Below are 20,486 nucleotides of genomic sequence, written 5' to 3'. Positions count from 1 at the left end.
CACACACACGCACACACACACGCACACGCACATGCACACGCACACACACAATCACACACTCACACACACAATCACACACACTTGCACTCAACCAACTGAGCTACATGAATTATGGTTTAATGGAGGTAACAGAAACCTCTCAAAGCAGTGCCATCAATCACTTTTCGAAGCGTGACATATTAGTACTCAGAGAGTACTCTGACATTCCCTGGACACTCCCCAATCTCCAAAACTTCGCAATTCATCCTTTCCACCTGCTTAACCAGTACCAGTGTGTTTCGTAACAGCAACACCTCTTTTCACTGCAGCATGTCTATATCCGAGTGTTTAAGTGCTTTAAGAAGCCTGAGGTCGCCCTGATTACTATTTAAGTCTGCCATTACCAGAGTCATAAAACGTACACAAGAGTGACCCTAGTCTCATTGGAGACTGATTAAAATCTGTGTATTTGCCTCCATTAAACCACGGCATGCAACTCCACTCTACACCTCTTCAATGTATACCACTCTGCTATACGCTACTCCAGTATATGCTAATCCACTCTATGCCATTCCACTGTATGCCACTTCACTCTATGCTGTTCCACTGTAAGCCACTCCACTCTACGCTACTCCATTCTATGCCACTCCAGTGTATGGCAATCCACGCTACCTCACGTCATTCTACACTATTCAGTTGGACCCTACTCCAATGCACGCCACTCCAGCGTATGCTGTTACACTCTACCCTATGTCTCTCCAGCCTACACAACTCTATTACACGTCACTGAATGTATGCTACAATACTATACTTTATCACACAGTACGCTCCACTGTACAACGCTCTGTCTTGCGCCACTCCACTCTATGCTATTGCATGGTACACAGCTCCACTCAAGTCCACTCTACACTATTACACTGTATGCAACTCCACTCAACGCCTCTTCAGTGTATGCCACTCCACTGTATATTATTACACTGTACCTCATTCCAGTGTATGCCACTCCAGTCTACACCACTTAATTGTATGCGACTGCATGCTACGCTACTCCATCATACTCTATTTTAATCTAAACCACTCTACTGTACATCACTCCACACTATGCTATTCCACAGTATGCCACTCCACTCTACGCCATTTCACCCTACCCCACTCCAGTGTACACTACTCCAGTCTACACCACTCCACTCTGTTATTCTACTCTATGCTATTCCACTCTACCCTATTCTACTCCACACCACTCCACTCTATGCTAGTACACTTTATACCACTCCACTGTAATCTACTACACAATACGCTATTGCACTCCATGCGACTCCACTGTACGCCACTCCAGTCTATTCTACTCCACTCTATTGCACTCAACGCCACTATAGTCTACGACACGCCCCTCCGCTCTATGACACTTGACTCCACTCTACACTACCCCACTCCAGTGTTCTCCACTCTACTATACTCCACTCCACTATACTTTAGCTCACTCTATGCCACTGTCCTATATTCTGCTCTACACCCTCTCCACTGTCTGACAGTCTACTCCACTGTATGCAACTCCACTCTACAACTTTGCACTACACTTTATGCCACTCTAACACTCTAGTCCACTCTATGCCCATCTACTCTACGCCATTGTACTACACCATATGACACTCAACGAAACGCCACTTTCTCTTCGATATACCAAATCCTCTATTTGACATGGCACTCCACTATACGAAACTCTCCTCCACTGTACTCTGCAACACTACACTTTACGCTACTCCACTCTGACACTCTAATTCACCTTACTCCACTCAAAAACACTCTACTCCACTCTATGACAGTCTACAACACCCTACTATACTGTTTGACACACCATTCCACTGTGCAACCCACTGCTCCAGTCTACAATACTTGACTCCACTATATTAGACACCATACCACTACACTATATAACACTTTACTGTACTGTACGATACACTACTGCTAATACACTCTATTCTATTCCACTTCACTTGATTCTAATCAACAATACTCCAGTCTATGACAATAGAATTTACAACATTCTCCTCCACTGCACTGTATGACACTCCACATAACAACTCTCCACTTGCGGCATTGGACTCCGATTTGAAACACATTTTTTTAGTTTAAAAAAACATTGAAATTCAATTAATAAAACAACAGTTAAAGCTTAGCTATAGTTATGAAAGCTTATTTTCTCTCTACAAATCAAGATTAAACTACACAAACTTCAAAAATGTTAAAGTTATAACTTTCATTTACAATTTATACATCATCTTAAAGTTATTATGGGTAGCGGACCTCATTACACACTCTTTTCAGCTCTCTAACCAGAAAAAACTAACTACACCTCGCCATTTCGCCATTGGCACTTGAATATGTACTTTTTGGAGGAGCTTGATTAAGTTTGGCAAAACAATCAAATTTAAACCTGCACGAAGAGAACAGCTGTGGAGTGTTTTAGTGCCTGGTGCTGCTAAATTGCGTGTTTGAGTAGTGATGGCGTGAGGGAGCATCACTGCTCCAACACGTGATGCAGTGGCACCAGGCACAAAGACACTCCACAGCAGTTCTCTTCGTGTAGGTTTAATTTTTTGTGCCAAACTGAATCAAGCTTCCCAAAAAAGTACATATTCAAGTGCGAAATGGCGAGCATTTATATGTGCAAAAGTGTCTGATTTCAAGTGAATACATTCAGGAGATAGCTGATGGAACCCTACTGCCCTTAGAAAGTGCTGATGGGTGCAGTGAACATTGGTGAAGTGGCTTAACACTAAGACAACTAGAAAGCTTCATGTTACCAGGGACTCAATGCACAAGTAATGTAATTGTTTTTAAATTAATGTTTTCAGATGTTAATATGATCAATTAAATTGAACCTCAAAGTTCTCCTTTCGCTATACTGCCTCTCTACAGCAGTCTTCATTAAAGCCCACCACATTATTCTCTTAAATTCCATGGTCCCACACTCTTGTGCTTTCATCTGTCCAGCAGCGGCTGGTGCAGGTAAGTGCGGTCGGTTGGGATGGTCGCTGCGTGGGGTGTGGGGGGAGGGGGGGGGGGATTGTCAACAGACAACAGAATAGGAGTTATTTTTTTTTCACTTGACCTATTCCATCATCAGTCGACATCCCCCGCTGCTCCCTGCCCCGTGCCTCATCACGTTTACCTGCACCGGCCGCTTCTGCATCTGTCCCTGTCCTAGTTTCCCATTTTACTTCGACCCAGGCTCTTTGCTCATTTCTACCTGAGGGCTCTCCACCTCATGTTTTCACCGATAGTCACATTTACCTAACCGCTATCCCTCAAAGTTCTCCCTAGTCACTTGTACCCTCAGCTTCTTCCTATTTCTCCCCGCTCCCTCTTCTGCGACATTGAGGCTGCTGATTTTCCTTTTATTCACTGTTCTCTTTCCACTATGCACCCTATTGAGTGGTTTGAAGCCTTGCATTACCTTTTTGACTTTATGCCTTTGTTGGTACTTGTCTATTCCATGTAAGGGGTTAACTTAAACTCCTGCTCGCTGATGTCTACTCTGTTGAATTTGCTTTATGAGAAATAAACGCAAATTAAATCTGGACTACAACGCCCAATCAATCAATCAGTCTACTTGTAGAGCGCAATACTCACCCGCGAGGGTCTCAAGGCGCTGGAAGGGGGTGGGGGGGGGGGGTGGCTGCTGCTACTTCTCGAATAGCCAGGTCTTGAGGAGTCTTCTGAAGGTGAGTAGGTCTTGGGTCTGCCGCAGGAGGGTGGGCAGGGTGTTCCAGGTCTTGGCGGCGAGGAAGGAGAAGGATCTGCCGCCGGAGATCGCTCGTTGGATGTGAGAAACAGCAGCGAGGGCGAGGCTGGCAGAACGGAGTTGACGGGCGGGGGTGTAGAAGCTGAGTCTGCTGTTCAGGTAGGCTGGTTCGGTGTTGTGTAGTGCTTTGTGTGCGTGGATGAGGAGTCTGAAGGTGATCCTTTTGTCGAAGGGGAGCCAGTGTAGGTCTCTCAGGTGGGGGGTGATGTGGCTGCGGCGAGGGATGTTGAGGATCAGACGGGCGGAGGCGCTTTGAATGCATTGTAATTGTCGTAGGAGTTTGGCTGAGATTCCTGCGTAGAGTGCCTTGCCGTAGTCTAGTCTGCTACTGACGAGGGCCTGTGTCACTGTTCTTCTTGTTTCGGTGGGGATCCACTTGTAGACCCTGCGGAGCATGCGGAGGGTGTTGTAGCAGGAGGAGGAGACGGCGCTTACCTGCTTTGACATGGAGAGGGAGGAGTCGAGGATGATTCCTAGGTTGCGTGGTCAGTGGGTGTTGGTGCGGCTCCTAGCTTAGTTGGCCACCAGGAGTCGTCCCAGGCTGATGGCGCTGGTCCGAGGATGAATTAGATCCTTTAACAACTCCAAAAAAATATAGAACCGGAGCACACCTTCCGTAGTGATATCGAATCATATGCTTAGCCCATCTACAGAGCGAGCTAGAGAGTGCACACGCTGTATATTACAACAGCTGCCAAATTGCCAACTTGTAGTCTTATTTAGCCCAGTATAAACACAGGATTACCAGTCCCAGAATTCTAAGAGAAAACCGGGACTGGACTAACTAGTCAAGCATGGACCGAGGAAACTTAACAGCTATGTCACCCCCTTTCTCTAATGTTCTTTTTCTCTTTTCTCACAGGAAACAATGATTCCCTGCCCAGAACTTTTACTGCGCCACATGGCAACCGTATTCCAGCAGACACCAAAATGTTTCCGGATGAGGACCTGGACTTTCCCACCCCTGAGCCTCCTATCACTGAGGTGAACTGCCTCCAGTGGCCTTGCTGCGGACCCACCTGCTGTCGCCTGGTCCTGTACACTGCACTTGTCGGCCTGATCATAACAAGCGTGGCGCTCATTGTGTACAGTGTCCACCTGAGCTGTAAGTGCACCCTGTTCATCATTTCAATGAGCACTGCTGCTCTCACATCATCTCAGAACCGACCCATGAGAAATAGATAACTCGACAACTGCACCTCAGTCCTGACTTCATATGTCCCTCTACTCACTGTAATCACAGCAAGGCATTCAGTTTGTAAAGTTTACGCTACTTCGCACTACGCAAATTGCACGTAGCACAGTGCAAACACGCGTAGCGTAGCAGTAATTTTTTGCTTGCTCGCGGTCCTCAACGTCAAGTTGGTGACCGCGAGTGAGTAAAATGACATCCCGGCGAGACCTTTTCTTCGTTAGCGATCAGCAACATTAAGGTGCCAATCGCGAGCGTAGAAAATAAACCTCCTGGCGAGATTCTCAACGCAGGGAGGTCAGGTTTCTCATTGCAAGTGGTTGCATATGCTAGCGACCGCTCGTGATGACAAACTACCAGTCCACGTTGAGAAAGCTGTCGCTCGAGTATAAATCTACTCGAGTGGCAGAAAATGACCGCTTGCACTGTGCAAGATGCGGTTTGCACTGATTGCACAGTGCAGACAAGCATCCAGCACTGTGAAATCAGTGCGAACAGCATTTTGCACAGTGCACTATGCAGTTCGCGTAGCTGCGCGTAGCTCGCAAAGTGCACTTCGCATAGCTACGTGGTGTAGCGCTGCTACGCAAACTACACCCAGTGTTAACTCAGACCCACTCACTTGTATACAGATGCACTGTAAAACTGATTGATGGCACTCTGCCATTCCAGCACTTAGAACCACAAACTGCAGAATTACTAAGGTCGGATGCAACGTAGGGCAGCAAACAAAGTTGCTGCACTGCGTGAAATGGAGAAAGCAGAAATGTTCCATATCTACTAAAATATGGCGCACTTCTGCTTCGTCCTTGCACTAGAGCACTGTTTGGAGCTTAGTGCCAACGCAGGCACCCTTGCACCTTGTTTCAAGAGTGCCTGTGTTGTGCACAGGAATGGTTTTGTTCAGGATGTGGTCCAATCCTGCACAAAAATAATCCTTAAATGCAGTTTCCTTTTTCTATGTCTGATGTGGAAAGCATCACACATAGTAAAAGGAAGTCCCAAGGGCAAATAAAGGTATTTCTCCTCATTAAGCCCAGGTCAGGGTAGTGCACCATTTTGACATACTAGGACCTACACATAGGTCTTAAAAGCACAGCAGTCATTCTCTGCAGCATCCACCCCTTCTCATGATTCAATATAGATGGAAGACCTCTAGCATGCACCTCAATTCTGCAGCACTACAGTGGTTCCTACATTTGCATCCACTTCACATCTGTTCAGCTCATTTCACACCCCTAATATTTCAGTATAAGGAATACACAGGTTTATTAAGGCACCTCGATCCCGACCTTTAGCCAGCCCTGCTGTGCCAATACTTGAAGACACAGAGATGCTTTTGTGTAACTCTATGATCCTGCAACCTTACTGCTGTCCTGATAGTGGGTCCTCACAGACCTGAAAATTAACCTAAATACTAATCTGCCTTGCCTCGTACAATATGCTACCATTCCAGTAGTGAGAGAGATAGTCAGTCTCTCTCTCTCTCTCTCTCTCTCTCTCTCTCTCTCTCTCTCTCTCTCTCTCTCTCTCTCTCTCTCTCTCTCTCTCTCTCTCTCTCTCTTTCTCTCTCTCTTTCATTCTTCACGTGCCCAACACACAAGTGCCTCAATTTGTTCTATTAAATAAATATATTGACATTCCAGAAGTTAATGCTACCAGTTTTTACACTGCATACAATTAAATCGCATTTTGCATTCGCTCTGCTCATAAATGTAGAATGTAGGGGCATATTACCAACAACTAGCGATAATTATCGCTATGTTGGCTTAGCGGCAATATTTTTATCGCCGAGCTGCGGCGATTTTTATCGCTTAGGAACCTTGCTATTATCAAGGTTTATCTCCTAAGCGATAAAAATCGGCCGAAATGCATGAATATAGCTGAAAAGTCCGCGATATTCATGCATTACCGAGCTAATGCTCTTAGCCATGTTATCCACCTACCATTGGATAACATGGCTAAGAACTGCTCAGGGGCAGGTGTTAGTATTTGGAGATATTCGCGCTTAGCGCGAATATCTCCAAAAGTTGGTAATAGGAGATAGCGATGTTAGCGACTGTTTCCAGTTGCTTTCATCTTGGCACGCCTACTTTGCATGTCATTAGTGATAAATTTCACTGACATGCAAAGCGGGGCCCAAGATGGTCGCTATCTCCTACTAGCTGTCGCTAACTGGTGTTAGCGACAGCTAGGTAATAGGGAGATAATTTTATCTCCGCTTTCTTGGCTTTTAAAGCCAAAAAAGCGGAGATAAACCCCCTTGATAATATGCCCCGTAGTCCTCAAAATGAGATGGGATAGCAGCAGAAGTCAACTATCTCTCATACTTAGGTTTCCAGAAGGTGGCAATGAGGGTGCATAGGTTTCGATTATTCCTACGTCCTTGTCCCAGTCATCTCTATTGAGGTGGATCCCAAATCATGACAAGAAAAAAAATCAGGAAGTAGTAGTACTGGTATTGCATCTTTGAAATCCGTTTGAAACTGACGACCGCCTCCACGCGCAAGGACCAAACAAATATCGGTAGAAACCAAAGACCCGTTCCCGCCGCGCGTGTCAATATCGAGACTACGCCTCGGCAACATAAGCGACAACAACTTTGCTTGCGAGTTTAGTGCTGGCTCGTTCGCATGACTGTGAGCCTAACAACTCGCCGCGTCAAATTAAATAATTCTATCGACTTGAGAACTCCACGTTTATTGCTGTCTTCAGACTAGGAATCCAATAACTAGGAGCAACCGAAAAGCTATTTTACAATTTGTTACAACTCGTCGTTTTCCGTGGAGGCGGTGCAATTTTGTTTTTAAATATCAGGTTCATCGAAATATCAAACATTGAGCCTAAGCACTTAACCAAGGAATGGATTAAACATATAAGATATAAAACAAAGTTGATTCTAGAGCTCCACCATCTATGTTATGTGTTTGTATCAATTAAGGATTTAAATAGAATAATAACTTATCGGCTCCAAGAGCTGCTCGCTGCTATAGAGAGTTGTCTTCTGTCTTGATAAAGGCGCTGGCCGCCGAAACGCGTTGACACACAACCTGACACATGAGATACAACTTGACACATTATCCTTCTGTGTTATGTAGAAGAAAAAAAATGTTATGTGTTTTTTACTGTGACTCATTTCTCTGATTGTAATTTTATTTGGTGTTGAAATTTATGCATTTTTACCTTGTCTTGTTTAATAATAAAAGTTTTTTAGTATATACAAAAATAGTATAATTTTCATTGGAAACTGCCTCTCCCTTGTTTTTGTCCTGTGACCATTGTGTAGGCATTTTCAAAACTTCCGCCTAGGTTGTTATTTCCCTTGTAGTACTGGTAGTTGACCTGCCCACCACCAATGGGTGTCGATAATAGAACTGAGGGGCATATTATCAAGGGGGTTTATCTCCACTTTTTTAGCTTTAAAAATCAAGAAAGCGGAGATAAAATTATCTCCCTATTACCTAGCTGTCGCTAACACCAGTTAGCGACAGCTAGTAGGAGATATCGACCATCTTGGGCCCCGCTTTGCATGTCAGTGATATTTATCACTAATGACATGCAAAGTGGGCGTGCCAAGATGTTAGCGACTGGAAACAGTCACTACCATCGCTATCTCCTATTACCAACTTTTGGAGATATTTGCGCTAAGCGCGAATATCTCCAAAAGCTAACACCTGCCCCTGAGCAGTTCTTAGCCATGTTATCCAATGGTAGGTGGATAACATGGCTAAGAGCATTAGCTCGGTAATGCATGAATATCGCTGACTTTACAGCGATATTCATGGATTTCGGCCGATTTTTATCGCTTAGGAGATAAACCTTGATAATAGCAAGGCTCCTAAGAGATAAAAATCGCCGCAGCTCGGCGATAAAAATATCGCTGCTAAACCAACATAGCGATAATTATCGCTAGTTGTTGGTAATATGCCCCTTAATACCCACAACACTTCCTATTTGTTTTTCATGTCTTATGACTGAAGCGAGGAAGTAGAATGTGGTCCCTGCTGGTCTTGGACCTCCGGCGAGTACAGCATCATTCATTTCATTTAATTTCATAATCTTCATTTCGGTACATTAGTACCATAAAAGATGCATTAAAAAAACACATACATATACATTAAAACGTGGTTGATGTTATTGCAAAATACCAAATGAAATAAAGTGCAGTTACAGGAAGGCAATTGTGAGGGCATTTATCATTTCATTAAAAACCTTGTTTAAATAGTTTAAAAAGGCATGTGTACAAGTAAAAACATATAACATTCGGAGATAAATCCATAGTTATGCTAGACAATCTAAGACTAACAGTGATTACAATATTTATTATATATACACTATATGTTCATTAATAATACGGTTATAAATGTTTTAGCATAGTGCAACTCTTAGGTCCCAAACAAGGAACTTCTCTAAAATTTCAGACCAGCTTTAGTTCTTATAAAATGTATAGCTAGCAAAAACCTACTAACACCAAAAATAATGACCTGACAAGTATCAGTTTTCAAAATCCTTCCTGCCTCTTTATATGATCTTACACCTATATTTAAGCAGAGTGGTCTGATCCACCTTTTTCTGGGGGCCGCATAGGCCGGACAAAAAAAAATGTGCAAATCATCTTCCTTAACCTTGCCTGAGCATAAAGTGCATAAGTCATTACTATCGTTTGACCGCCTTGCTACACTTGTATTTATCATCAAGATACCATATCTATATTTCATATATAGTGTTTTAGCAAGTGGTGGATATACTTCATCTAAAAAACATTCATAACAAGCACTATCTTTAAACATAAGGAACTTGCTTGTTAATGATCCATTCACTCTTTCATTTAACATGCTATGTTCCATATGTGCCCAGAACGATGATTTTAACATTTTTCTCGAATTTCGGTTTAGTATTAACAGGTCAACCCAGAAATGTGCTAGACCAATCTTGTTTAACCAAATTCTAACATTCTTAAGCCATGCGATAATATTACAGTTGTCCAGTTCCATTATTTCTTTTAGACCATCCTTGTAATCTAACAACTCGGGGGTCGACCAGAGTCTAACCCAGAGCATCAACGGTCTCAGAATCCCATGGTGGTCGGTGCATTTCATATTCAGATCTAAGATAAGTGGTATTAGTGGTGTCCGGACAGGTAGTGTTAGTAACGCTCTATAAAATCTATTTTCACCAACATCAAAAACTTTTTTGCATATGGGTCTCCATAATTCAGCTCCATATAATGCTGCTGATTGTGCTTTAAACTTAAAAACCTCTAATGCTGGCGAAACTGCTTTGCTAAGACTATTTCCATGCCTTTTCAAAATCGGTAACATGCTTTACATTCAAGGTATTTTACTTTTTTCTATCTGTGTTCTCCATGATAGATTAGAATCCAGGGAAACACCCAAATAGCTAAAATTCTGAACAAGTTCCAATTTTTGGCCGTTTAGAGTCATGTTTTCCTTAAAGGTTTTGTGTGGGTTTATGGCCATGTACTTCATTTTGTTGGTGTTAATCTCAAGGCCTTTTTTGCTGCAATATGTTTGGAATGTATTTAGTAGACATTGTAGACCCTTGGGTGTTTGCGGATATAAGTATGGTGTTGTCAGCGAAGAGGAGGGCAAAATGTGGTACAGGTAATTCTTCATGAATGGCAGGACCCATAAGATAATGGTCCCCGTTTCATGTCGATACTCAATCTATTTGAGGAAATAGATATGAAGATCTCTCAATCAGTCGCAGTGGATTCTTTAGTGGCAAGCCCCGGGGAAAGATCTTCCATTGTGAAAGAGAACATGTTGAAGGGCACTACAGACAAGAGGGTTAGCTCCGCTCTAAAGAAAGTATATGTTCACTCCAGTCTCGCCATGAGGCCTGGTATTAATGGGGCTTATACTAGCCAGAGCCTTATTGCAGACTTTCATTGACTTTTTAAGACTTTTCAAAAGAGCACTAAGTGTACTTCACTTTGGGATAATCTAGAGGAACAAGTTGAATGTCTCTCAGTCATTTCATCTGAGTTTCTTAAAGCAGTCGCTTTGTCTGAGGGAGCCAAAGTGATGGCTAGAAGAATTTGTTTTCTCAGAGATCAGCATACGGATTCTGCTCACAAAAATGGCTACCCTTTGATGGAAACAAGCTGTTTGGATGGGAGCTACAGGAAAAATAGCATACATTCTTTCTCCTTTAGACAATCTTCCTCCTCTTCGGCTAACCAGAATCTTTTGAGATCTTTATTTAGACATCCTTCACTAAGGCAATCAAATTGTTATCCCAGAAAACAAAGAGGAAGAGGGTTCATGAATCAACCTAGGCTGAGGAATAAGACATCTTCTCTTAAACATTTTTAGTGTTGCTGGCTTTGAAAAGACTGGACTAGAGTGGCAGGTGGGGAGAAGAATTTAACATTTTCTTCAGGAGTGGTAAAGATAGTCTTCACTCTCCTGGATTCATACAACAGACCCTTGGGATCCTATAAACTTGTGTAAGCTATGAAATCTGCTATTCAATCTCTGATTCTGAAAGGAGCAATAACTTGAGCACCGAAAAACCAACAGAGCAAAGGGACATTCTCAAGGACATTGGTTGTTTAAAAAGCAACAGGAGGATTCATGTTGAACATGGATCTAATGAGAATAAACAAGGATCCACTTCAAGATGGAGACATTGCATTGGATTGTGCCCTAATTTTGCCTGATTAATTTTTAGCGACACTGGATCTGATGGATGCTTACTTCCATATACCTACAGCAATGTCTCATCAGAAGATCCTTAGGTTTGCCATTTTTGGAAAACATTATCAATTCTAGGTTTTGCCCGTTGGGATCAGATCTGCTCCAAGAGTCTTCACAAAAATGAATGCTCCTCCAGTGCATGTTCAAGCCCTTTTAGTCTTCTTGTGTCTACACAACTAGCTCCTTGCAGCACCCTCAAAGGAATTGGCACTAAAGGAGTTGGAGACAGTGATGACATCTCTATCCAAGTGTGGTCTTCTTTTTACCTTTTCAAAGTGTCATCTTATACATTCACAGGATCAGGTATTCTTTGGCACAAATTTCAGGACAAATATGGGAATACTGTACCTTCCACTAAAAGAGCAGAGAGACTGAGGAAAGCACTTGTCTCGGGGTCAAGTATCAGTGAGATTATGGCTAAAGGTTCAAGGATACATGGACTCATAGGTGTTCCTTGTACCATGAGCCAGGCCACACCTAAGCCGTCACTCGATTCATCTGCTAAAATATTGGAGACCATCATTGATGGAATTCAAGAGACAGATTACAGTGACACAACACATTTTGCTTCAACTTCAGTGGTGGCTAAAGAAGGATTCTTTGACAAAGGGGCAGCAGATCCTCCACTCAAAGTAACAACAGATGCCAACCTGATAGACTGGTTCTGGTTTATAATTTATTTTCTGTTTATTTAGACCATTGTCTTTAAACACAAAGAAATCTCATACACACAATAAAACCATACATAAAAGGATCACATGAACCGTAAAAATCAACTAATACATCCTTCTCCTTTACAGACCTCCACCTAGCAAGGCAACATTCCCAGACACACTTCTAGACACAGTTTCAAATCTGATAACAATACACTCCAACCTATGCATTCTGGGTGACCTTAACATTTGGTTTGATAAACCCAATATGACCCATCCAAAAACTATAATCACCGGCCTAGACTCATTGAACCTGCATCAGATTGTCCACAATCCGACACACACCGCTGGACATATCCTAGATGTCATTTTTGCTAATACTGAACTAGTTACCTTTCAAACTATAACTCCAGTCACATGGTCAGACCACCACTTGCTTGCCTTCCAACATAAAACAATGCTAAGCGACTCACCTAAAACTACCTTACATCCATCCACCTATCGGCCGTGGAACAAACTCAATTTGGAACACCTGGAAACACAACTAACATCCAGTACAAATCTGGAAAGCATAAATTCTGTTCAAAATCTATATGAGTGGCTACAAGAAGCTTTTATGTGGATGCACCCCCATGTGTTTGGGGTATGTCCCCCGGGCTCCTTTAAATCCTCGTGTGTAGAGGTTCAATAAATTCGTACCAAAATTTGATTATTAAACTTCACGTTTTATTTCATCACTTATCCATCTCGTGGATCATGTGTATCACTGGTCATTTTATTCATGAACCAATATTTTCATTTCCATTATTGTGGTAAACATTTCATCTCTCCCAATGCATTTTGGCACATCAAATGCCTTCTGCCAGGAAGCTTTTGACATCCTGATACCACTCAAAACCACACAACAGAACAAAAGAAAAAAGCGCCTTGGAGAAACATAGAAATAAAAGACATAAAACAACAAATTAGAAAGCTGCAACGTACCTGGCTCAAAACAAACGCCAAAGAAGACAAACCTCACCTACAGAAAATTAACAGATTATACAAGTCTGCTATCAAAAAAGCTAAGAAAAGATACTATTCAGACAGAATTCAAAATGCTAAATGTGCAAATAAAGAATTCTATAAAATACTCAATGAATTTCGCAAACCAAATTGCCTAGAAGGAACTCATCCTGTTACTCAAGATTTCACAGACAAACTGGCAAATCATTACACGGACAAAGCAGACACATTGGAATCATACTTAAAACAGAAACAAAGCACCAGCACTAACCCTTGTACAAAACAACAATCCAGAATGCTCTAATCAAGCCTCTCCATTCCTTCCAACACATCTCACACGATGAATTTATGGACCTGGTCAAAGCAAGCAGGCCTGCAGGCACCCCTTCTGACCCCTGTCCGCCACAAACTTTCAAGACAATTTTTTTAACAACCTCTGCTGCCACTCCAGTAAGAAGAATCATCAACGATTCCTTAACTACTGGAATATTTCCAGAAGAACTTAGAAAGTCATACATACGCCCTTTACTGAAGAAAACAAACTTGGACCCGCTGAACCCTGACGACTACAGACCCATTACAAATGGACCGTTCCTGGGCAAACTGATAGAAAGAGCAGTGTTCGCCCAGATGTCAAAATTCATTGAAGAGAATGACATACTTCCAGACTTCCAAACAGGATTACGTCCTTGCCATCTGGGATGACCTAAAGAATACAGTTGACCGCAATTGGGTTGCTGCGCTACTCCTCTTGGACCTCTCAGTTGCCTTTGACACGGTTGACCATGACACTCTGAAACAAAAACTCTATGAAGCCGGCATAGAGGGAACTGCTTTAGACTGGATAGCTTCCTACCTTCGAAACAGAACTAATGTCATCCATACCCCACCTTTCTCGTCCAAACCATACTCTACAAAAGCTGGGGTCTCTCAAGGTTCTATCTTCTCGCCCATGCTTTTCAACATATACATGAAGTCATCACCAGTACTGATCAATAGATTTCACCTCACATGCTATAACTATGCAGATGACACGCAAAAACTCCTTCAACTGGAATGCCCCAAAGACATTGAAAAATCACCAATTTCCAGCTGTCTCAGAGCCGTGGATCAGTGGATGACCTGGAGCCATCTCAAATTGAATGCTTCAAAAACTGAAATACTCACGTGTGGCGATTGGAAACATTACAACCCGCTTGCCGCATGGCCTGATGAACTGGGATCACTGCCTAAAGTATCGAAGGAAGTAAGAAACCTCGGAATGACCATGGACTCCAAGCTGTCGATGAATGCCCAAGTGGATAGACTAGCAAGATCAAGCTTTGCTACTATAAAAACGCTGCGACGAATTTTCCCTCATTTGGGATTTCCGCACAAGGTCCAAGCTACCATCTCCCTTGTTCTGTCCAAACTCGATTACGCCAATAGCCTCTACCACGGATCACCTTTAACTCGGCTGCCAGACTACTCTTGCATATCAAACCGCGAGACCACATCTCCCCTGCCTTGAAAGCCCTGCATTGGTTACTGGTTGCCAGAAGATCCACGTTCAAGCTGCTTTGTATCACCCACAAAGCAATACATGGAATGGGACCACTCTTCATCAGGAATAAAATCACCAAACACATTCAACAAGAGAACCTCCACTCTAAATGAGCATCTCGCCTCAAAATCCCACCATACAAGAAAAAAATCATGGGTGGCACATCCTCCTCTGTTCAAGCAGCCAAACTATGGAACTCTTTACCCCCCAACATAAGGTCCACCGACAACCACCTTATCTTCAGAAAACTACTCAAGATTTGGCTCTTCCCCACATAAGCACAATACGCAAACAAATTTACAGCATATCCCTCTGTATACAAGCATTTTTTTTCACTATAGATATGTACCTATCTTTGTGTATTACTTTGTATAAACATGTAAAATAATTATGTTGTTGAGAGAAAAAATAATAATAAATAAATAAAAATCATCTTTGGTTTACATGTACATACTTCCATTGTGCATCTATGTACCTTCCATGTACTTGGATCTGTGTGTCTGTTACTTTTCTTCTGAAAAAGCATATCCAATGCACTACCCTATTTCTCATCCTGTGCCTTTATCAATATCTTTAATCTACATATACTTACCTCCTTTATGTATCTATCTACGTTCAATGTAATTATGGATCTACATATTTATCACTTTCTTCTAATTCAGCATTTCCAATGCACTACCCTATTTCTCAGCCTATACTTCGCTCAATATGTCTTGTAGCCCAACCTTCTGACTCATCTAAAACTTCTTCTACTACTCCTTCCAATGCACTACCCTATCTCTCGTCCTATACATCTATCAATATATCCTCTACATCTCCTCTCTCATTTATCCCAAACCCCATACCACTACAATGATTGCTAAAATAACCCTTTCTAGACTCTCTCCTACTCTACCCCTCCTTGTATCATCTGACACCTCTTTTACTATACCGATCCCCTAAAACAAACCTTTCTAAGCTCTTTCCTCTGAGTCCTCCCCTCCAAAACTTATTTTCACTCATCCAAAAGCCTCCTCCTATTGCTAAGACCTAAAAAATAAAAAATAAAAAAAATATTTCATTCTTTTATCCCTCCACTATTCTTTTCAATCGAAATTAACAGACTAACATGTTCACTTCTCAAATTCCATATTAAACTATACTAATATACTACCCGAATAACTGAATAACATATCCACTACTCAAATTACTTCATATTTTTTTTACTTTACTAATTTTCAACAGTAATCCTTTATGGGTTCCGGAGTGGCGTGCTACTCGCCAGAAAAACGATTCAACACCCATCAGGGGTAACAAGTGCTACATGAATGCAAATCTTTCTTCCCCTTTTATCCCTCCGCTATCCTTCTCACTCCAAGTAACTGACTAATATCCACCACTGAAATTACTTCATATTTCACCATATTAATTCACCACTAATCCTTTGTAAGCTTCCTGAATAGCGTGCGTCAACAAGCGCTATATAAATACAAACCTTTGTCCTCCTCTATCCTTCTGCTATCATTCCAAATCCAAATAACTGACTAACCTATCCACCACTTAAAATGTACTTGCATGTTTCACTATACTAATTCAACACTAATCCTCTATGGGTCCCAGAGTAGCGGGCTACTCGCCAAAAAAGCGCTTCAATGCCTCATCAGGGGTAGTAAGCGCTATATAAATGCAATTACAATACAATACAATATACAGTTAAATAATTAAAATAACATAAAAATAGTTAAACAGCGGTATCGTTTGACTCTCTTTAAAAGGGAATTCGTTGTCCACATCCTTCCATTTTAGCAGCGGTTAATTAAAACCATTGGATCTATGACTGTTCCATAAGCTTCAATGTTTATATACTCGGGATGTGGGATTTTAAGAATAGATAACATTTCTACCCTTGCTTAAGTTTATCCCATACAAAACGATTTAAGCCTTTCATGAAGCTTCCTAGTGCAATTGCAATGTCAAGATTTATCATTTATGTCAGTAACACAATGGCTTGGGCTCGTGACCTTATTCCGTATTTTAAAAATACTGGGCGTAAAAATAATGTTCTCAATTCTAAAACTTCAAGGCAATCTAGCAATATATGCTGGATTTCAGATTTGGTCCCAAGGCCACATTTGCCTGTTCCATCTGGGTGTAACATTTCTGCCTTTATTTTCCCATCCATTAACCACGGGTTAATGTCAATCCGTATCCTTAGGATTTTGCACTGAAGCACATAGTTTGGTAAGGTTTCTAGGTACATTGGGCTGATTTTTTCTTCCTCATATATTCTAGGTCATTGTTCCTTGACTGCTCCATGCCTTGGTACCTAAGTGACATCTTTGTAAATTCTACATCCAGGGGGTGCTGTGTTGAGCTCACATTTAAACTCACTGTTATTACCTGGATTTCCCTTCTCGCTTCCTTTGCCCATTTTAAACTCCTGTGCCGATGGACAGGTTTGCAACTTTGACAAATCAGGCAGCACAAAGGAGATAGTCTGTAATGGAACGACAACAATACTCAAATTGGAGGGATTTGACTGCTATATGGAAAGCCTTGACTCATTTCAAGGAAATTCTGTTACACCATTATGTCCTGATCAGATTGACAATCAGGTTACAATGAACAGACAGGGAGGGGCAAAGTCCTGATCTCTGAATGTGGTGGCAATGAGAATGGGAAATTGGCTGGAACAAACTTTTCTATCTCTAACTGCCAAGTACATAAAGGGAAAGGCTAATCTTAACAGCAGATTCCTGAAGTGGGAAATTCCCAACTTCTCAGGATCTGTGTCTGAATCCCATTGTGTGTCAGGAGATTTGTCACATATTTGGGAATCCATTAATAGGCCCTTTTGCCTCTCCTCTCAGTACCCAGTTGGAGACATTTTGTTCTCGGTGCATGAGGAGAGGATGCTCTAACTATACCTTGGCCTCCTCTTCTTCTTTATGCCTTGCTCTCCTTTCCTCAAATTTGGCTGCTAGTATTGGGAATTAAGATGGAGGCAGCAGAGGGGATTGTGGTGATACCATTCTGACCCAGAAGGTCATGGTTCCCTCTTCTACCATCCATAGTTCTATCTCTTTGCTGGAAAATCTGTCTTTCAGCTACTTCAAATCTATCACTGTGGTCCCTTTCTCTTTGGAATTTATCTTTATCGGTATGTAGATATAAATTATAGGGCTGTTAAAGAAGGGTATTCCAGATCATGTTGACCTTTCCATTCAGCAAAGTAGATTTCCTTCCACATTGAAAGCTTAATTTAATAATTTGGAAGAGTTTTCAGGCTTAGTTAGATCTGTGTTGCCTGTGGAGTGTGTAATCAATATGCTGTTGCTATTCTTTGAGGAATTTCAGATGGGATTGGCTGTCTCTACTCTAAAAGCACAATGTGCCGCAAGTAGAGGCTTTAGAGAGCCTCGGGCACCGTTTTCTAAGAACAAACAACTAGAAACAGACTTTTCAAAGGTTTTACCTAGGCCTAAGGCCCCTCCATTGTTTCCACCTTGGGATTTACCTTTAGTTCTTAAGGTTCTTCAAGGGTTCCATTTGAACATATTAAGTCTATTATGTTAAAATGTCATACCTTAAAGTTGTGTTCTTAGTGGCTATTACGTCTGCAAGGAGAATTTGGGAGTCGGGAGCTTTCTAATGCCAACCTACTTACCTCAGAGTTTTAGAGGATAGTATTGTGTTACATTCAAATCCTGAATTTCTCCCAAAGGTTCCATCTCTAGCACTTAGAGATCAGGAAATGATTCCTGCAATGTATTTCCTGCTTCTCAGGATCAGATGTTGTTACATTTTATTATTAAGAGAGCTGTAGTAATTTAATTGGAACGCACACGTTTAAGAAACTTGATCACCTGCTTACGAATTTGCTAAGATTTTATTGTCCTAGAATATAACAGGAAGATCTACTAGAGGTAGGACTGCTGCCTGTGCTGAACTGAATATGTTTGTTTGAGGATATTTGGCAGAGCTGGCACAAGGGCATCTCCTCAGACTATTCTGAATGAGTATAAAATTCAGTGGTTGGTAATAAGTGATGGTAAATTGGGACTAACAAGCGTAGGTTCCAGAATCTAAATGAGCCGAAATTCGATTTCTTGAAATTTGTAAATCTGTTTTCATGATTTAACTTTGTTTGTATTTGATGGTGATATGTTGTTAATAATAGAATTGTCGGCCAGCAGAGCTTTCGTATACTTTGATAGTTGTAACGGGGATGAGGACATTGGAAGTTGGCATAGTGCCCCGATTATTTACTTTTAATCTTCATAATGCTTAGTTTGTAGTGCCTCATCACAGGCATAACGACCTGTCTATCCTCCCTGTCCGGCTGGCCTAATCTAAGGCTTAGTAGGATAAGCAGGAGCTGTAGGTAGTTGGTTCTATGATCGACACCCATTATGGTGAGCGTATATTGGACTCAACTGCTCCACCCAATAGTAATGAATGTAACGAGGACGTTATGGACTAAGGATAATGAAGATTGCCGGTAAGAAATCGGAATAGTCCCCTGCAATTCAGACAGGTTTCTTGTAGGGGCAGGGCATCCTTTCAGGAGGTATAGCATGAAGATACATCATTGCTTGTTCAGCCGAACTATAGTCTACAGATTTACTAGAGTCATCCCACTAACTTCTGGGGTGACTGTGGATTAAACCTGTTAAATAATGAAAGCCAGCTCCATCTGGAGGAAAAGGATTACCACAACCCCCTGGAGCTCTTATATTTCTTTGACATGCATGCTTCTCAGCCGCCAATGAAGCTGCTGACTGAAGCCACTGCCCTGCATTTATTTATTCATGAGAGAAGATATATGTAAGTGAGGCTAATCCTGACCAGAGTGTTCAAAAGGCATTCATTATACCAAGTTACTTATTTCCTATGACGGTGTTTATTCTATCTGGCTTTAAATACACACTGTTATGTTATTTCTTCTGATCTGGGTCAGGACATGTGATGCAACTTCCTGTGATATCATTGATACTAAGTTGGTGTGATCTGATCTCAAGTGATGTCATCATTATGCTTATTGGTGGTTTTGAAATCTGAACAATCCTGCCTGTTTTTTTGTCACAACATGTTTTTATGCGTCCTACTACTGCCGAGTGTTGAAGAGCGTCTATCTTCAGACTGAATGTGTTGCCTTCTCCTTTGTCCCTCAGCTGAACACAGCGAGTCCATCCTTTTCCTCTCCCACCGGTTGGCCTACCAGGAGGAGTCCATCCGGCGCCTGAGGCTTGCCAGCTCGCAGCTGTGGCAGAGGCTGAATGCCAGTGAGCCTCTTGGCCCCACCTGATGTCATTTTCTGCTGGAACAGTCTTCAGGATGTGGCCCCACCAAGAGGTTGACTACAAGATGTTTGGTATGCCGCAGAGCCCGCAAGTGCATCAAAGTACGCATTGGCAGAGGAGAACCAGAGTGGCACATCTTCATTGGCATTGCCAGCTTGCTGAGGCTGATGCCATCTTCTGAAGGTTCTGGAGTGTCGAGTGGGCGCCTCTCTACGTATCATCCCGCACATTGTTTTCAGTCCTGGGATATTCCACTACCAGTTATTAGTGACAGGTGTGATGGTTTAATTGGTTCAATGGAAACA

General features: G+C 42.0%; 1 protein-coding gene across 1 annotated transcript in view; it reads left to right on the top strand.

Moving 5' to 3' along the window:
* LSMEM2 (leucine rich single-pass membrane protein 2) overlaps window positions 1–20,186 on the top strand; it is a 68,261-nt gene extending 48,075 nt beyond the window's left edge. The window contains exons 3-4 of the mRNA XM_086936816.1: window positions 4,647–4,889; window positions 20,053–20,186. Of these exons, the coding sequence (XP_086792942.1) occupies window positions 4,647–4,889; window positions 20,053–20,186 (377 nt within the window). The remainder of the gene's footprint in view (window positions 1–4,646; window positions 4,890–20,052) is intronic.
* The last annotated feature ends 300 nt before the right edge of the window (window positions 20,187–20,486 follow it).

Source organism: Lissotriton vulgaris, chromosome 9, assembly GCF_964263255.1.
Source record: "Lissotriton vulgaris chromosome 9, aLisVul1.2, whole genome shotgun sequence".
NCBI classification, from domain to species: Eukaryota; Metazoa; Chordata; class Amphibia; order Caudata; family Salamandridae; genus Lissotriton; species Lissotriton vulgaris.
The sequence above is the reverse complement of the archived record's forward strand: the minus strand, read 5'-3'. Positions and strand labels throughout refer to the sequence as shown.